Genomic DNA, 19,055 nt, shown 5'->3' with positions numbered 1-19,055 from the left:
GATAGAGTCTGGAGGGAGTTGATGGGAGTAAGCAAATTAGGCTAGGGTAATATTAGTGTAAAAATAGATGCTAGATGGTTGGCATGGACTCAATGGGCCAAAAGGCCTTTCCACACTGTTTCTCTATGACAATGACACCGAACACTGATTACGTTTCAGAACAAATTCATCAGTTGTAAGTTGGATGACCATGTTTCATTGAGGGAGAACAATAGGTCAGGATATTGAGACTACTTCCACTCTTCTTAAAAGGAGCAGCAGAGATCTTCTATACTCTTGGGGCAGGGAGGGTATTGGTGATGTCTCATTTAAAAAACCATTTCTGAAAGTGCTTCAATCCCTTCAGGTGTCACATGAACATAGCAGTCTTCTGACTCAGAGGCAGAAGTTCTAGCTAGTTGGGATTGGGTGTTATGTGACAGAACTCTAGGGCAGGCTCAAAGAGCGGGTGGCCTCCTCCTCCTTGGAATCAAATCTCCAGTGATTGATGATGAAACCTCGGCAGGTATGGCGATCAGATACTGACCAAAAGCAATGAGATACCGAACATTATGGAAGAGCCTACCAAGTATCCACTTTTTCCACATTCAGGAGAAGGTGTCCGTAGGGAATCTGGGGAGAAGAAGGATAATTTGGTAGGGTTGGCACAGAGCTGGTGGATCTCATTTAGCCAGTCTAGCAGAAATCCCTGTCCCCGATCATTGTCTCTCTCCCCATGGCCTCCTTCCACATGATATGATCTTTAAAATTGAAATGGAAGAACCAAAAGGCAGAATCTTTCTCCCAATTAACAATGGCAAACTATCCTAATAATCTGGAGACACAAGAGGGAGCAAATGCTGGAATTTGGAGCAACCTTGCATCAGGAACAAGGCAAGTCAAGCAGCATCTTTGGGGAATGTACACAGGGTTTCAATTCAATACAGCCACACTACTCGACCTCCTGAGTACCTCCACCAGATTCTTTATTCTGACTATGTAACTGCTTTACAAAGCCTCTGCATATCAGTCACTGTGTAATTAGAACTAATTACCATGTCCATGGCCACTGGAAAGAGTTGTCAGCTGACCGAATGTTCCTGGAGATTTATCAGATGACCTGCTCCACTCCCCTCACTGGTTCCCCTAGCACAGGGGTCGGCAACGTTTACCACTAAAAGAGCCAATATGGACCCATTTCCCACAGAAAAGAAAACACGGGGAGCCACAAAATGAAATAACACTGCATACAACGGGTTTTTTTTTGCCTTTATGCTATGTATAAACAAACTATAATGTGTTGCATTTTTGAAATTGATGAACTCCTGCAGAGAAAACGAAATTACATTTCTGCATGCAACAAAAACATTTTGAACTCCGAAAAAAAGACGTTGGGTTGAAGGTTACTACATAGTTAGCCTACCTTGGATCGAAGAATTAAAAGAATGCGCGCACTGGCGGGTGTCAGGCATTGGCAGTTGTGATGTATATTAATAGCGATAAAAAACACGTTGTAGCGGTGTAGCGCTACACGCAGCGCTAAAATAAAGACTGCAGTCAAAGGTAACTTTATTCGAACTAAACAGCCTTGCTTTAAAGCCTCGCTCAACCCGTCCCCGTGGGCGCGGATGCTCCAAAAGACACGTACTCACAAACCCCCGTAGGCTATCTCCCTTAGTCGGAACGGTGGCTAATTGTGAGCCGGATCGGATGTGCCAGGAAACGGTGTCTCCGCAAAGTTTTCATATTGTACGAGATCACCATAATCTTCAAATTTCGAATTACATTTCAAAAGCTAACAAACCACGGGGAGCCGCATCACAGAGATCAAAGAGCCGCATGTGGCTCTGGAGCCGCAGGTTGCCGACCTCTGCCCTAGCATTACAAGTCCATGTGCGCTAACTTCCTGGAGCCGGTCAGAAAGAAGATGTGCTTTTCATTACCCTACAAGCCAAGTTCTTCACTTTCACCCTTCTTTTTGCCATTACTAACAAATACAACTTTGGAAAGAAAATACAGAAAAAAATCTTTTTGCACCTTCTAAATATTTCTGTACTCCTGAAGATTTCTTTTGCTCTCAACTAGGTAGCTGGCAGTGATTTGCAAGAAGATTAATCTTATATTTATGCAGCTTCTTCCACAATCTCGGGCTGCCCCACTTCGCGTGTTGTAGTGCTGGAAAATGTAGCAGTCACAGCAAGGTCCCAGAATCAATGATGGCATGATAACTAAGCGATCTCATTTGGTGATGCTGTTTGAAGAATCAATATCACCTAGAGCACCTGCAGGGTCTCAGCCTGCACTTCTCTAGTCAAAAAGGTATTTAATTCCACTTGAGAGAGAAGATAGAGGCACAGTTAAACAAACTGTACAGAGATGTGGGCCAGACACAGGCAATTAGGACTAGCTTAGACAGGCAACATAGACAGCATGGATAAGTTGGGCCGAACGGCCTGCTTCTCTGCCACGTACATAACCCTATGATTCTTTGAGTCTATGTTGTCTCTCAAATCAATCCTATCCCCTTAGATTCTCTGCAACTTCTTCTCCCCACATTCCCATTAACTCTACATACTAGGAGCAAATTACAGCAGCCAATTAACCAAACGACCCGCAGCTCTTTGGGATGTGGGAACGAACCAGAGCACTGGGGGAAAACCCATGCATTCAAAGGAAGAACATGCAGACTCCACATACAGAGCACCTGAGGTTAGCATTGAACCCAGGTCACTACAGCTGGGAGGCAGCACCTATTGTGCCACCTAATAAATAGGCATTGAATTTAAACAGGGAAAATACCAGAGAGTCCCTAAAACTGCAACCTTTGACCAGCACCCTGCACAAAGTCAGTCAGAATAATCCCACACACCACTTGGTGTTCAGAACTAAGGAACACTGGAGCTTGAAAGGCTCTTAAATATACATGTTGGCACAAAAAGCAATTCCAGCTACTAAATTTGTCAAAGAATTTAAATTCTCTTGTGGTTGCCTTTCTGACCCCAATTGCAATACATAATGTAATCAGGTACTTCAATGCCCAGAATTGCAGAATCCAATCAACACTATGTGGCCTCCTACTGATGATATTGAGAACATGGCTGCCATGTTTGGCCGGTTGTTATGTTAATGCCTGTGTTTTTGTGAACATTTAATTTTTTTCATTTCTTTTCTTTTTTTCTTTGCTTATTTTCTTTAAGGTTTGTTTTATCAAATTTCCAAAGAACCAAAAGGTCGCACAGATTTTGGATATTCCTGTAAGTTATATTCCCTTGCGTTTCCTTTTTTTACTTTTGTTTACCTCATCTTTTGAGATTACATGCTGGATTTGTTGCTATAGTGTTGTTTGCATTTGAGGTGGTGGATGGAGTGATGGGGCTCAGGACCTGGGATAAAACTGCAGCCCATTGCCCTTCATGGCTCCTTGATTTGCATATTAGATGTCGACCTGTTGGTTGAGAGATAGATTCACTGGACATCTGGAAATCCTTTCCAAACAGAATTAACCATGTCATTTGTGATAAGGAAAGCATTCTGACCTCCAAAGTTGTTCTGAAGCATTCCCATCCAGTTGACACCAGGCTAGCCTATCAAACCCTGTACTGGGTGATCAGTGTCCTATCTCCATACTCATCAGTCAGGGCACTGAGAATAGAATTTGGGATACAATATTGAAGTTAAACAAGACATTGGTGAGGCCACTCTTGGACTATTGTATTCATTTTTGGTTACTCTGCCTCGGGAAAGTTACCAATAAGCTGGCAAGGTTTCCAAGAATGTTGCCAGCAAGCTGCAACTTTATTCCTTGGAATTTTGGAGAATTGTAATATTACGCAGGAATCTTTTGCGCTAGTTTGAAACACCCTCCCTGCTAGTCACATGTTTGTGTGTTTGAGGGACAAAGGAGATTCCTAGTGTATTGGCTATGAGTAGGTATGAAAGAACTGGGGTGGGGGGGGGGGGGGGTGGGTTGTGTGTGTGTCTATCACAAGATTCCCACTGCCGTGCTCTCCGGCTCTGTCCTCCTATGTTACAGAGATCACACAAACTGTGTTTGTATTGTTTGTATTTCCTAGAATTTACAGGGTTACGAGTTGAACTGTTCAAATAGTTTAGGAGGTTAGGGAGAACCAACAGGGAGGAGGGAGAGAGTAATCCCCATTGGTGGGGTGTCTGGGACTAGGTGCAAGTGTCTACAGAATGAAGCCAGGCATTTCAATGTGAAGTTTGAAACAGTTCTACATGCAGGAGGAGTTGGAAACCTGGATCCTTCACTCCCTCCCTCTCACTTTGTCTCCCTCTGGGACATCCCTCCATCCCTCTCAGCCATTTCCAAAGCAGTTGTGATAAGATTCCCTTCCCTAAACTGGATGGAAGTAATTGTACACTACATTAATCATGAATGTAAGTTTCTTTAAAGGGTCAAGAATGAAACAAGCCATTCAGTCCACTGAATTCATGCTAACCATCAGGCATTCATTTACAGTAACTCTACCCAAACCCATTTTATTCTCTCCACATTCCCATCAACTTGCCCCAGACCCCATCACTCACCTATATACTAGGAGCAATCTATTACAGCTACACAGACAGCACCAGAGGTTAGAATCGAACCCACATTGCTGGAGTTATGCCATATTCTATAATGACTGGGTTTATCAGATACTAAATGCTATTATGGGTCTGTTGTTTTTTTTTAGCTTGACTTGCCTTTCCTATATCTTGGTCAGTGTCTTGATGCCCCTGTAAGTATTAACACTGTCCATCAACCAATCAGAGTTGAGATGAAGAGACCACCAGACAGATTAGAATGGAGGACAAAAGACTGCAGATGCTGGAATCTGAAACAATACACAATCTGCTGGAGAAACTCAGCAGGTAAAGCAGCATCCGTGGGGGTAGAAGGACCTCCAAGACTGATGCAGGGTTCTGAGCCAGTTGTCAACAATTCCTTGCCCTTCACCGATGCTGCTCAATCTGCTGAATTACTGCAGCAGTTTATGCATTGGGTACATTCAGAAATAGTCTGTTTAATTTATCAGTGCCAGTGGCGTCAACAATTATCCTGGCTTACTTTAAGAATTGCTCCTTCTGCAAGCTAATGTGATTTTGAAGGTAAACACAAGCAGTGTTCCCAAGGTTCACAGAATTGATCTTGATTTCCCTCACTGAGCAACTCCATTTTATTAATGGAAGGAAGCTGTAGGAAAGGGTTTAGAATGTTTGTAAATTTGGCGAATAATCCTCGGAGATTAGAGGGTGATCTAACCAGTATGTAAAGAGGATTCAGAGAGTGGGAGCAGAGAATTTATTTCCTCCACTGAGTTAGAATTTGAAGAAACAATCCCAAAATTAATATTGGGCTCTTCAGGAATGCAGTGTCTCTGCACATAAATGATGGTACAGATAGGCTGCTACATAATGAAAATTGGTGTAGTTGTACAGATAGGAGATTCTTGTTCCCCTGTGGATGAGGCTGGGGAATGCAGGAAGGATAATGCAAATTGTACATAGTACCATGTCCTAGGAGCCATTCAGGTGGTGCAGCGGGAGGGCTGGGGAGGAAAGAGAAGTGTAGTTACTGAGGATTGCATAGTTAGAAGAACAGGCACCACACTTTACCATAAAGACAGTCTCAGGAGCTGTGTTGTCTGCCTAGTGCCAGGTCTTCATCATCTGAGATGATGAAGAACTTGGATTGGGAGAGAGAGAAAACCCTGTGTTCATTGTCGACAAAGATGTTATAGGGATAGATAAAATGAGTAGCCTTCTACTGAGGGCTAATGAGGAGTTCAGAGAAAAATCAAAAAGCAGAACCACAAGAGTGATAATCTTCAGTGGCACCAGTGCTGGGGAGAAGAGACCTGTTCCTCAGGGATGGGCTACATCTGAATCGTCTGGCACCAATGTCCTGGTGAATTGCATAAACACGGCTTGAGAATGGCTTTTAAATTAAATAATAAGGGTAGTTTCCAAGAACAGGATGGTTATTACATCAAAAGGAAATGAGAGAGTGGTGTCACAGTATGGGTAAGGGAAGATTTGATGAGAAAAGTGTGACAGGCTGGAGCAGAAAATGGAAATACAGGTAAACAGCACAGAAGAAATCTAGAGTTAGTAAAAACGCTAAAGAATCAAAGCTCCGTCTTTATTTGAATGCATGTTATGTTTGCAAAAAAGTAGATGAGGAAGAATGAAGGCAAAATATATTCACCACTTTATTATGTATGTATAGCTGTATACAAGCTCATTAATGCAAATATGCAACTCAGTGGCATAAAAGCATGCAGACCTGGTCAAGAGGTTCAGCTGTTGTCCAGATCAACCATCAGAATGGGGAAGAAAAGTGAAAACATGTACTTTAGTAAGAGGAATGAAAAGGTACACGGACAATTTACTTATTTTCAATTTCTTGCTAAATGGAGAGAGATTGAAAATAAATACAAAGACATCAGTTGTTCTAGTTCATGAATTACAAAAAGCCAGCAGATAGGTCCAAAATCTGGTAAAGAAGGCCAATGGCATGTTGACCTTTATTGCAGAGGTGTTGGAGTTAAGGAATAGTAAGTTCTGTACTAGTTTACATATGTCAGGCCACGGCTGGAATACTGTGCACAGTTTTGATCTCCTTACCAGAGACAAAAAAGATAGAATAACAGTGGAGGCAGTCCAGAGGAGATTCATCAGTATAATCCCTGGGATGAGAAGGTTCTCCTACCATGAGAAGCTTTGGGTCTAAATTCCTTGGAGTTTGGAGTGAGGTGTGAACCTATAAAATCTTTCAGATACTATCAATATGTTTCCAGCAGTGGGGGGAATTACAGAAAAAAGAACATAACTCCAAAATCAGGAGCCAGCTATTTAAATTTTCTCCTGGAGAGAGGTGGATTTCCAGAGTTCCCTGCCCCTGAAGCTGGATCATTTACAAATTTGAGATGGAGACAAATAAATATGTGAAAAATTGAGTGTTACGGGTTTCAGGCAGAGAAGAGGAGTTGAAGCCTGCATAGATCAGCCATGATCATATTGAAGGGTGGAGCAAGCTTGAGAGGCAGAGCGACCTACTCCTGCTCCTGCATCCTGTGCTCTTCTGAAGTCCTTAGTCTGCAGATGGTTTAGTTTTGAATGTCAACAGGTTGTACTCCCACCAAATACTGTGCCTTCACTAGAGCAGCAAAAAGCTGCAGATGCTGAAAACCTGAGATACAGCTTCAAGGATGGTGTAATGCTAACACGCAGCTCTATACCTTGAACTCTAAGTTAGCTTGGATTTTGCCTTCATCTGTCAACATAAAGGGCTCCCATTCTGAAAAAGAATAGGTATATCTACTTTCATTTGTAACTGTGAGCTAATGTAAGCAAGCTCACAGCTACAGCGACAGCTGTAGCTCTTTGTCGACGAAGAGCTCTTTATAAGAGCTCTTCTACAGCTCTTTATATGTATTGAGAGACTTCTGAAGAGTTCCCTCTTTTAGGGCGGGACAGTGCCACAGTCAGTAGTGCAGCTAGTGACCCTGGTTCAATCCTGACATTTGATGCTGTCTGTGTGGAGTTTGCATGCTACTTATAGTTCTCCCAGTTGCTTGGGTTCCCTCCCACATCCCAATAAGGTGCGGGTTGGCAGGCTTATTGACTACTCTAAGCTATCCATGGAATGTAGGTAAGTGTAAGACTGGAGACAGTTAATGGAAAATGTGTTGCAAATTTTAAAAATGGGATTAGTATAGTAATTGGGTGACACAGACCATTTCAAAAATGGTTGACCATAATCATTGCAAAGTCAATTTGCTCACTGCATCTTCCCAGGCAAAGCAAGCAATGTTGATGGTGACCTGCTTTTGCAATAGTGATTGAGGATAAGTATCGATCTGGTCTCCAGGGATTAATGCTTGTGCACTTCTTTGGGATATTGTGGGATCTTCTGCATCCAGGATAGCTGAGACCTTAATTTAATATCCCATCCAGTCCCATTCTTCATTGGGAGCATCAGCCTATATTGCAGGCTCAAGTCACTGTACAGAGATTTGAAATATCAATTTCCTGAATCCAACATGAAAATTACCAGTAGAAACAAGACTGGCATTTGTCCATCATCACCTAGCCTAAGCAGTGAGATAATTACAGCATTAGCTCTGGAATAGTGAGGGGTTCTTGCACCACAAGAGTTGGAGAGCGAGGAGCAGTCCTGCTAAGCATGTCCCATGTGCCTGCTGGCTGGTGGTGGTTTCCAACTCCCTCTGTTCTCGTTCCCCCTGCAGCTGCTCCAGGCTCTGACGACATTGCGCTCTATGTGGCAGTGGCTGTGGCTGTGATCGTGTGCCTGGCCATTCTGTTGGTGGTGGTGATGTTTGTATACCGCAAGAACCACCACGACTTCAGATCCGACATCAGAGACACTGCAGCCCTGAACGGCGCTTTCCAGCCAGTGAATGTCAAGACGTCCAGGCCAGGTTGGACGAGATTCTTCTTAATGTTTAAACTTTGACCAGATATTATGCTCTGAGGCTTGTTATATATTTGAACCTCTTGAGAGAAGGGTAGGACTGGGGGTCTGTATCTGTTATCATCATCTAAGTCTACACTACAAACCTTCCACCAGATCTCAGACACTAACTAAAATCCAATGTCAAAAAAATTAAGAATTTACGCAACAGAAGCTCCATCTCCCCTTCTCCCTTCCCTGTCCCTTGTCCCCTTATTCTCTCTTTTCCTTTTTGCCTTTCTCTGTTCCTTTTTCCTTTTCTCTATTCCTTTCACCCTGTCACACTCTCTCTTTCCCTTATTTTACATAAGACCATAAGAAATACCCCTGCAGCTCCCCACTCACCACCGACTGCTAACTGGAGAAACTCCCATTTATACCAACTTCCTGCCTTCTATTGGTTAACCAATCCACTATCCATGCCAATACACTTCCTCTGACTCCATGCATCCGTATCTTATTTATAAGTCTCCTGTGCGGCACCTTATCGAATGCCTTCTGGAAATCCAAGTATGTGACATCCACCTGTTCCCCTCTATCCACTGCACTCATTATGTCCTCAAAGAACTCCAGTAAGTTTGTCAAACAGGACCTGCCCTTTCTGAATCCATGCTGCGTCTGTCTAATAGAACCACTCCTTTCTAAATGTTTTGCTATTTCGTCCTTAATGACAGCTTCAAGCATTTTCCCAACTACAGATGTTAAGCTAACTGACCTATAGTTGCCTATCTTTTGCCTATGTCCTTTTTAAAAATGTGGTGTGACATTTGCTGTTTTCCAATCTGCCGGGACCTGCCCAAAGTCTAGAGAGTTTTGATAAATGATTACCAATGCATCTACTATAACCTCCGCCAATTCCTTCAGCACCCTGGGATGCATCCCATCCGGATCAGGGGACTTATCTACCTTCAGGCCCTCTAGTTTGCTCATCACTATCTCTTTAGTGACAGTGATTTTATCGAGGTCCTCACCTCTCATTTCATTCATAACATCCTTCTTTGGCATATTAGACGTGTCCTCCACCATGAAGACCGACACAAAAAAGTAATTCAATGCCTCAGCCATTTCCATATCTCCCAATATCAATTTCCCCTTCTCATCTTCCAAGGGACCTACATTGACTTTCGCCACCCTCTTCTGCTATATATATTTATAAAAACTTTTGCTATCTGTGTTTATATTTTGTGATAATTTACTTTCATACTCTATCTTCCCTTTCCTTATTTCTTGTTCAGTTGTTCTCTGTTGCTTTTTAAAGTTTTCCCAATCCTCCAGTCTCACTACTCTTTGAAAGTTGTATACATGAGCTTTTAATTTTATACTATCTTTTATTTCCTTAATTATCCAAGGTCCCACACTTACTGTCCTTACTTTTGACTGGAATATACTTCTGTTGAGCACTGTGAAAAAAAATATCTTTGAAAGTATTCCACTGTTCCTCAACTGTCCTACCAACAGCCTGTGCTCCCAATCCACATTAGCCAACTTCTCCGTCATCCCATTGTAGTCTCCCTTGTTCAAGCATAGTAAACTAATTTTAGATCTATTTCAACCTCCATCTGAATGCGAAATTCAGTCATACTATGATCACTCTTTCCAAGAAGATCCCTGACTACAAGTTCATTAATCTTAACTGTCTCATTACACAGCACTAGATCTAAGATAGTATTTTCCCTTGTAGGTTCACTAACATTTCTCTCAGAAAAGCCTTCACAGATGATTTCTATGAAGTCCTCCCCAAGACTTCCTTGACCAACCTGATTCACCCAATCTATGTGGAAGTTAAAATCCCCCATGACAACTGCCATTCCATTCTTACAAGCCCCAGCTATTTCTTGGTTAATCGCCTCTGCCACTGCAATAATTTTATTAAGTGGCCTATAGAGAACTCCTACCAGTGATTTTTTTCCCTTTACTATTCTTAAGCTCTACTCAGATGGACTCAGCATTCTGCTCTGTAGATCTTACATCATCTCTCACAATCGCCCTGATCTCATCCTTAATTAAGAACGCCACCCCACCTCCTCTGCCTTCCTGCCTATCTTTCCGTATTACCTGATACCCTTGGATACTTAATTCCCAGTCATCTTCACCTTGCAACCATGTTTCTGTAATGGCCATTAAATCATATGTCTTGGTACTGATCAGTACCACAAGTTCACTAATCTTGTTTCTAATACTACGGGCATTTAGATAAAGTGCCTTTATACTCATTGTCCTTTTAGAATCTGGTGACTTATGCAATTTTTGCTTTTTACTTTTATGTGCTCTGCTCTTACCTTTTTCTTCACTAACTCTAGCTTTGGTCTCTGCATCACTTCCCTCTTCTTTTCTGTGTGGGTTCCCATCCCCCTGCCATATTAGTTTGAAGCCTCCCCAACAGCACTAGCAAAAAACCTCCCTAGAAGACTGCTCTTATGTACTTATGTTCTTATCTCTCTCTCTCTCTCTCTTCCCTTCTATCATTCTCTGTCATTCTCTCCCTTTTTCTCCCTCCCTGCACCACTACCTCTCGGTTTCAACCTGCTTGGTCTGATGCAGGTTTTCAAACTGAAATATGGACAATTCTTCCTCCCCCTTCCACCCCACCCCTAGATGGTGCTTGACCCCCTAGAATTTCTCCAGCTGATTGTTTGCTGGTCCATTGTATAGTGAGCATCTGTCCATTGGGAAGACAGTCCTAACACCATTAGTAAACATGAAGAACTTTAGGTTAACTCATGCTTATGATCTTAGCAATGAATGGGGAGAACTTTAGGATCGTCCATTTCCTTTCTCTTCAGAGTCATGGGGGAGTAAAATAAAAGGTCAAAGAGTCACCTGATAGATGCTGTGTTATGAATGTGAATTGATCCGGTGAACAACTGTGACCTGTGAAAGTGTGGTATAATGGTCCAGTTGTATATCAGATCTTTCTCTAGAGGAATGAGATGAGGAACTAGTACTTGACTTTTTTCTGTTGGAGCCTGATAGAACCCAACATACCATGATCCTCTGCTTCCTCCCTGTGCAGATAACTCCCACCTCCTCGCCGTGCAGCCAGATCTCACTGCTGCTGCAGCCATGTATAGAGGCCCCATGTACGCCCTACATGATATCTCGGACAAGATTCCGATGACCAACTCTCCGCTGCTTGACCCACTGCCCAACCTCAAGATTAAGGTGTTCAACTCATCTTGTGGAGTCACACCACAAGGCGAGTCCGTGGACCTGGCTTTGAAGCTCTCACCACAAGTAACAGAGTCACTACTTGACAATGAGGCTCAGAACACCAAGAACCAAGGTCTGCTCCCACAGCTGGATCCGTCGTGTAATGCCCTGGGGAGCTTCAACATCCTGGGAGGTCACCTCAGCATCCCCAACTCAGGTTGGTAATTTACTTCAGAGTCAATGCAAAGCAGCACAGAAATGGATCTTCTGGCCTTATTAGTCCATGCCACTCAAGCTGCCCATCTAATATAATCTCATATATCTGCATTTGGCCCACATCCATCTAAAGCATCACTGTCCAGGTCTTTTAAATGATGTTCCATCTGCCACTGCATAATTTGCAGTTCAGCAACTATTTAATGTTATTTTCAAACAAAAGGAAAGGGATGCTAAAATCAAACTTTTTATAATTCATTAGGAAAATGATGACATTTCCTGGGACATCTCATCCAGGTTTTGATAAACTTCGCCTTTTTCAGGAAGGTGTAAGCACTGGTAAGGGTGCAGAAGAGATCCGTTAGGATATTACCTGGATTAGAAAGGACAATTTGGACAAATTTGGGTTTTCTTTCTGAGGATCATCGGAGGCTGAAAGGAAACATGAGAAATATATAAAATAATTAGAGGTGTAGATAGTCAGAGATTTTTTATTTGCTGGTTGAGTGTGTGAATAGCTGTGAATAGGATGCCTACCAGCTAGGTTGCTGTGTCCTGTATGCTGTTGAGTTTCTTGAGGGTGTCGAAGTTTCTCTCATCCAGGCAAGTGTAGGGTATTTAATCACACTATTGACCTAAGTCTTCTAGATGGTGGAAAAACTTCGAGGAGCTAGCGTGTGAGCTACTCGCTGTAGTATTTCTAGCCTTCATAAATCAATGTTCTGAGTACAGGAGATGGGATGTTTTATGTTGCAGTTGTATAAGACATTGGGGAGACCTAATTTGGAGTAATGTGTGTAGTTTTGATCACATACCTAAAGGAATGATGTAAACAAGGTTGAAAGAGTGCAGAGAAAATTTACAGGTTGGTTGCTGGGTCTGGAGGACCCGAGTTAAAAGTAAAGATTGAATAGGTTAGTTCTGTATTCTTTGGAACATGGGAGATTGAGAGGAGATTTGATTGAGGTATACAAAATCATGAGTATAGATAGGGTAAATGCAAGGAGGCTATTTCCACTAAGGTTGGGTGGTCCTACAACCAGAGGTCGTGGCTTAAGGGTGAAAGGTGTGAAGTTTAAGGGGAACATGAGGAGAAACTTCTTCACTCAGAGGATTGTGAGAGTGTGGAGTGAACTGCCAGCACAAGTGGTCCATGCAAGCTTGATTTCAATGTTAAAGAGAAGTTTGGATAAGTACATGGATATTATGGGAGGGCTATCCCATATCTGAATAGGTTGTTGAGAGTAGACAGTTTAAATGGTTGGACTAGATGGGCCGAAGGGCCTGTTTCTTCTCTATGACTCCAACTTTGGTGCTCTTTGTGTGGAGTTTATATGTTCTCATATGAACTTCCTCTTTGTTCTATGGTTGCCTTCCACATCCCAAGAACATGCAAGGTGATAGATAATTGGCTGCTGTAAATTGGGTAACTGTAGTGAAGGTGAAATGGCCTTCTAAAAAGCATACTGGGGCTTGAAGGACCCATTCTTTTGAGTGTCAACACTGGCTGTTCTAAACTCACATCTGCATCTAAACTGGCGTTGACTGAGCCACAAACAGCAGTGAAACTGATTCGAAGAATGTTTCAGCTAGTCCTCAAAGAGAAATTTTGTATCTGGTAACTTCCAACCAGAGCTGTAAACCTCGGCATATTCTGTAGCATTGGCATTTAGAAATGCTAAAAAAAAATTTGACAATTGTGTTTTGTAAGATAAGATTTTGCCCTCATCTCCTGTTCCATTAACTCTAGGTGTGAGTTTGTTGGTGCCAGCGGGAGCTATTCCCCCAGGAAGAGCCTATGAAGTGTATGTGACTGTCCATCGCAGAGACAATATAAGGTAATGAGACATCTTCATTAACTTGTATTTCTTGAAAGTTTATGTGCGCCTTTGTCCAACTTCTTTAGGCCTTCACATCACTGTTATATTTACAGTTACCACTATGAAGCTCCAGAAACCTGTGTTCAATCCTAATCTTCAGTGCTATCAGTGTGAAATTTGTATGTTCTACCTGTGACACATGGGTTTCCATGTACAAACGTTTGTACTTGTGTATAGGAAGTGACGTTAAACAATCTTGAACCTTGACTTGCACATGAAGAATGTGCAGTTAAGTCTGTAAGAAGTGAGGAGTACCACGGAAAGGTCTTCGGGAATTGGTCAGATGAATGTTTTGTTTGTGTGCTGTGACCATATCTGGGCTTCTGTGAGGAGGAAAGAGCAGAGACCTGAGTGAACTCACGGACACAAGTTCGATAACTTTCCTTGAGAATTCCCTCACAGAATCATCATAAGTTGGCCACAATGAAGCATTTACAACAAAGTCATATTAACAAATATGCAACCTCACTGAGGACATCTTCAATGCCAAACATAGCATTACCAAAGGCATGCAACAGCTTACTGGTGGTTCAGAAGTAAAGGAATTCAATTCAAAACAATACTAATAACACTTCTTTGGAGGTGAATTGTGATGAACTACCACCGCAAACAATGAAGAGGTAAGCGAAGGCAAAAGCGAATTGCAAGATGTGCCCTGCTGGTGTGCTGAAAAATTGATACACTTGGAGTTGGAGCCATGCTGGTTGGAGTGGACGATTTTGAGGGGAGAAAACGGGACAGGAGAGTTCTAATACCCGTTCAGCTGACCTGACTGTGAGGATGGATCGTTCTAAGTGCCAAGCCGATTTAGAGAGGTCGAGAACGGCTTCTTCAGTAGTGAAATCCAGGTCCAAAGCAAATGGCTGGGCAGCGTGTTCTAGGCCTGGAGCAACTCACCGCAGCAATGCCCAGGTCCTAATGTGAGGTACAACCTACTGTTTGGAACAGCTAAACGCCAACCCATATATCTGGAGGTGCAGGCTGTCGAGAATCGGGTGAGGTTTGATCGCCCTGAACCGCAGGCCAATTTGGAGAGGTCGAGAACGGCCTCTTCGGCAGTGAAATCTATCCGCTGAGGCCGGGCCTGGATCCTAATGCAAAATGCAATCTTAAATGCCAGCCCAAATAGACTGGAGGTTTCTCGCTCCACGAAGCTAAAGCTGTGAGACTGCACCCATGCTTCATTTCTGCTAATTTTGCAGTGATTCGCCCTGCTAATGTGATGAACAGGATACCAAGGCTTTGCACCTACTGCAGGCAGCCCCAGGGGTTTGGGTCTAAGGACTCAATTTGGTTCAGTATGCTGTTGTTGCTTGCTTCTGTTGTTTACATGATTTGTTCTTTTACTCTCTTTCCCCGTGCACATTGGAGGTTGGTCTTCTTTAAAAATTGGGTTCTTTCAGGTTCCTTGCTTTGCAACTGCCTGTAATCAAACGAATCTCAAGTTCGTAGAATTTCTACATTCTTTGATAATAAATGGACTTTGAATATGAATATTTTGAAAGTTAAGCAGCAGGCTTCTTTAAGTTTCTTTTGAGGAGTTGGATAGTGATGTTGATCCACAACTTTACATTGATCAACATCATACCCAACTCCTTAAACAATCCCTCTCTCCACTGTAGTCACAATGTGTACCATCTCCAAGACACACGGCAGGTACTCAACCACACCATTCCAACATCATCTCCCAAAGACGTACCTTCACTACCAAGGAAACAAGAGTGTTAGGTAAATGGGAAAACACTATCTGCAGGTTCTTGTATAAGTCTTACACCATCCTAATTTGGGAAACCATTGCTTAGTCCCAAATCCTGGAACTCACTCTCCTTCAGCATAGGGGGTACACTTTTACCAGAAGGACTGAAACAGCTTAAAAGCATAGTTCACCACTGCCTTCTCAAAGGTGCGAAGGGTTGGACGATACATAATGATTTTATGAACTATAGCCAGATCTTGTAAATGTTTATTTTGAAGGACTGAATTTGCCCTTCTTTTTGGAAGCTCTGATCTCCTGGCAGGTGTTCCGAATAGCCAGCGGCCGAGTCTTTCAGGAACAAATTTTCATAACCATAGCATTAGAATCAGTCTAAAGGAGAAAATTAATTAGCTAAAATTGGGAGTTAAGAGACACCTATTTCACTAGGACGTATCAAATTTGAGCTCTGCATACCACCCCTGAGCCCTTCATCATTCCCATTTTGTCTTGGTTAGCTGACGCTTGTTTTTAGGTGGAACGACTGTGTTCCATTAGCACATGAGTGAGTGCAATTGGGATTCTCCAGATTCTTAGCTTCCTGCCTCACTCCGATCCAATCATGTGGTCAAAGCATCACTTCCAACTCTCAGCCAATCAACCACCCACACTCATGTAAGTGTTCTTTACACATTGCTATGCTGTGCTAATTGTTGACATTTCAAGTCCTGGGTCAAAGTCTTAACTTGAAATATCACCAACTCCTTTTCCCCAATAGTTGCTGTTTGACTAGCTGAGTTCATCCAGCAGCTTGTCTGTTGCTCCAGGTTCCAGCATCTGCAGTCTCTCATGTCTCTGCATTTGTGCTTTCTTCAGTCTTCTGAAAAACGATGCCGCGCACATCAGCAGTTTGCCACTGGTGGAAAAACATGATGTATGCAGGGAATTTTACCTGTCCTTGGATACTAACCCACCCTCTGTGAAGCAGTACACCTGTCAGCACACCAGGCATGGTCAATATGTAGATGTGGAAAGAGGGAGAAAGCCAGATCCTGGAAGATTTTAAAGAGAGTCATTGGTACATCAAATTTTCAAAACATATAGTGAAATGCGTTGTTTGTATCAAATCAAATCAGCAAGGATTGTGGTGGACAGCTTGCAAGTGTTGGCACGCTTCTGGCTCCAACATCACATGCCCATAGCTCTCCCACTCTAACTATACATCTTTAGAATGTGGGAGGAAGTTGGAACTCCTGAGGAAACCAACACTGACATGGGGAGAATGTACAAACTCCTTACAGGCAGCAGGGGGAATTGAACCCTGAAATGTGCTTATTGCTATGCTAACTTACAAAAATGATGAGGATATTAAACTTTTAAAAACTGATCAAATGTCAGAACTGTGGTCGGCAAGCATGTCCACACCATGCCAGTAAGAGGGAGCTATTATGAGCCAATTGCATTGCTGTGTCTGGACCAGGGTAGGTAATAACGCCATGTGGAGTTCAACGAACCAGGTGGGTTGTTGCATCATCACTGTTACTGAACCCATCAGATTACTCCACATTTTGCTAAATGCCTGGACTTGTATTCACGACCAGCTGAGGTGGGACTTGAACCCACATCCCTGGATCAGTGGTCACTGAGTCCAGTAACATGGCCACCAGGCTTCTGGGGCTATAACACCATAAAATAAAGCACTCTGCAGACTGTGTCAGTCCGATAGATTGCTCATATCTGTGGAAGGCTGAGTCCAGGCCTGAGCCACCTGGTTAAATTGCAAAGAGCTTCTTTCACAGCAAATTAGACAATAGACAATAGACAATAGGTGCAGAAGTAGACCATTCGGTCCCTCGAGTCTGCATTCTGAGATCATGGCTGATCATTCACTATCAATACCCAGTCCCTGCCTTGTCCCCATATCCCTTGATTCCCCTATCCATCAGATATCTATCCAGCTCCTTCTTGAAAGCATCCAGAGAATTGGCCTCCACCGTCTTCCGAGGCAGTGCATTCCACACCTCCACAACTCTGTGGGAGAAGAAGCTCTTCCTCAACTCTGTTTTAAATAACTGACCTCATTCTCAATCCATGCCCTCTGGTACTGGACTCTCCCAACATCTCCAAATTGCTGGAAGAACTCAGCTGATCAGGCAGCAGGTTTGATTGTTTACATATTTTGAAGTACACATGACAAATAAAACTAACTATGAGGGGAAAGAAACAGGTCTCAGTCCAATGTATTACCTGTTTATTTCCCTCCATAGATGCTGGCTGACTTGCTGAATTTAAAATTCAAAGTTTGAAGTAAGTTTACTATCAAAGTATGTATACAGTTCCATGCCTGTCCTAGTCAGAACCGTTGGACTTGGTGAAGGAGATCTACAGTGAAATCCCTCTGCTAGGAAGGCAGTACTGCAACACTCCATGGAGAGTGAAGGTCATGACAAGGCACAGAAGACATCATGGTCGTCCAGTGTAACCAAGGAAAACCCCAGATTGTGGTGCTTGTTCGTACCAGTGGACCCAGACTTCTGAGTTTGAGAGAGTGGAACAGCCCCAGTGCATGGGCTTTTCTGCTTTAAAAACTTTCCCACACGGGGTTCCTGTCATCATCAGACACAATGGACAACCACCACGTACACTGCCATATGCAACCTTGAGATTCATTTTCTTGCAGGCATTTACAGTGAAAAAATACAATAGAATTTTATGAGAAAGTATCTTATGAAAAAATATACACGAAGTCTGACAAACAGCCAATATGCAAAGGAAGACAAACTATGCAAATAAAAAAATAATACTGAAAACGTGTGTTGTAAAGAGTCCTTGAAAGTGAGTCTATAGGTTATAGAATCAGTTCAGAGTAGTGGTGAATGATGTTATCCACATCGGTCAGGAGCCTAATGGTTGTCACATAACATCTGTCCCTGAACCTGTTTGTGTGGGACCTAAGGCTTCTGTTCCGCCTGCCTGACAGTAGTAGTGAGAAGAAAGCATGGCCTAGATGGTGGGAGTCTTTGATCACGGATACTGATCGAGTTCTTCCAGCATTTTGTGTATATTTCCAGTATCTGCAGAATCTCTCTCTTGTGCTTTTTCACTGGGTTGCAGAGGGTGAAGCCTGGGATTGTGCAGAGCAGAGACTGATAGCTTTTGACTCTTGTGGTCTGCCTAGGCCGACACTGGAGGGCAGCCAGACCCTGCTGAGCCCAGTGGTGAGCTGTGGACCTGCCGGTGCTTTACTAACCAGACCTGTTGTCCTGACCATCCATCACTGCGCTGAGCCCAACATGGAGGACTGGATCTTTCAACTCAAGAGCATGTCGGCAGAAGGAACCTGGGAGGTGAGAGACCATGGGAAAGCAAGCTGTCTTTGAGGCTCTGGGGCACAGTTCAGTGCCCAGGGGTTGTCTTCTCATTTCTTCCTGTTGCCCACCCCAGGCAAAATCAGCTGAACCACTCTGACAGCTGGAATGGTTAGGAACCATTTTTACTTTAAGATGTCTTTCATTAAAACCCCAAAGTGCTTTGCGACCAATGAAGTATTGTCATAATTCGGGACAACATCAGACTATTTGTGCACAGCAAGCTTCCACAGTGAGCAACAGAGTCAGGCACTGGCCCTTCAGCCTACCATGCCAGTTGTGACACCTGT

At 43.1% G+C, this 19,055-nt stretch overlaps 1 protein-coding gene across 1 annotated transcript in view; it reads left to right on the top strand.

Annotated features, from left to right (window-relative positions):
* Positions 1-19,055, top strand: part of LOC132390863 (netrin receptor UNC5C-like) — a 355,925-nt gene that overhangs the window by 315,054 nt on the left and 21,816 nt on the right. The window contains exons 8-12 of the mRNA XM_059963405.1: positions 3,177-3,233; positions 8,235-8,426; positions 11,472-11,825; positions 13,575-13,662; positions 18,576-18,744. Coding sequence (XP_059819388.1) covers positions 3,177-3,233; positions 8,235-8,426; positions 11,472-11,825; positions 13,575-13,662; positions 18,576-18,744 — 860 coding nt within the window. The remainder of the gene's footprint in view (positions 1-3,176; positions 3,234-8,234; positions 8,427-11,471; positions 11,826-13,574; positions 13,663-18,575; positions 18,745-19,055) is intronic.

The sequence above is a fragment of the Hypanus sabinus genome, chromosome 3 (assembly GCF_030144855.1).
Source record: "Hypanus sabinus isolate sHypSab1 chromosome 3, sHypSab1.hap1, whole genome shotgun sequence".
In the NCBI taxonomy this organism is placed as follows: Eukaryota; Metazoa; Chordata; class Chondrichthyes; order Myliobatiformes; family Dasyatidae; genus Hypanus; species Hypanus sabinus.
This window is presented reverse-complemented; position numbering and strand designations above follow the sequence as displayed.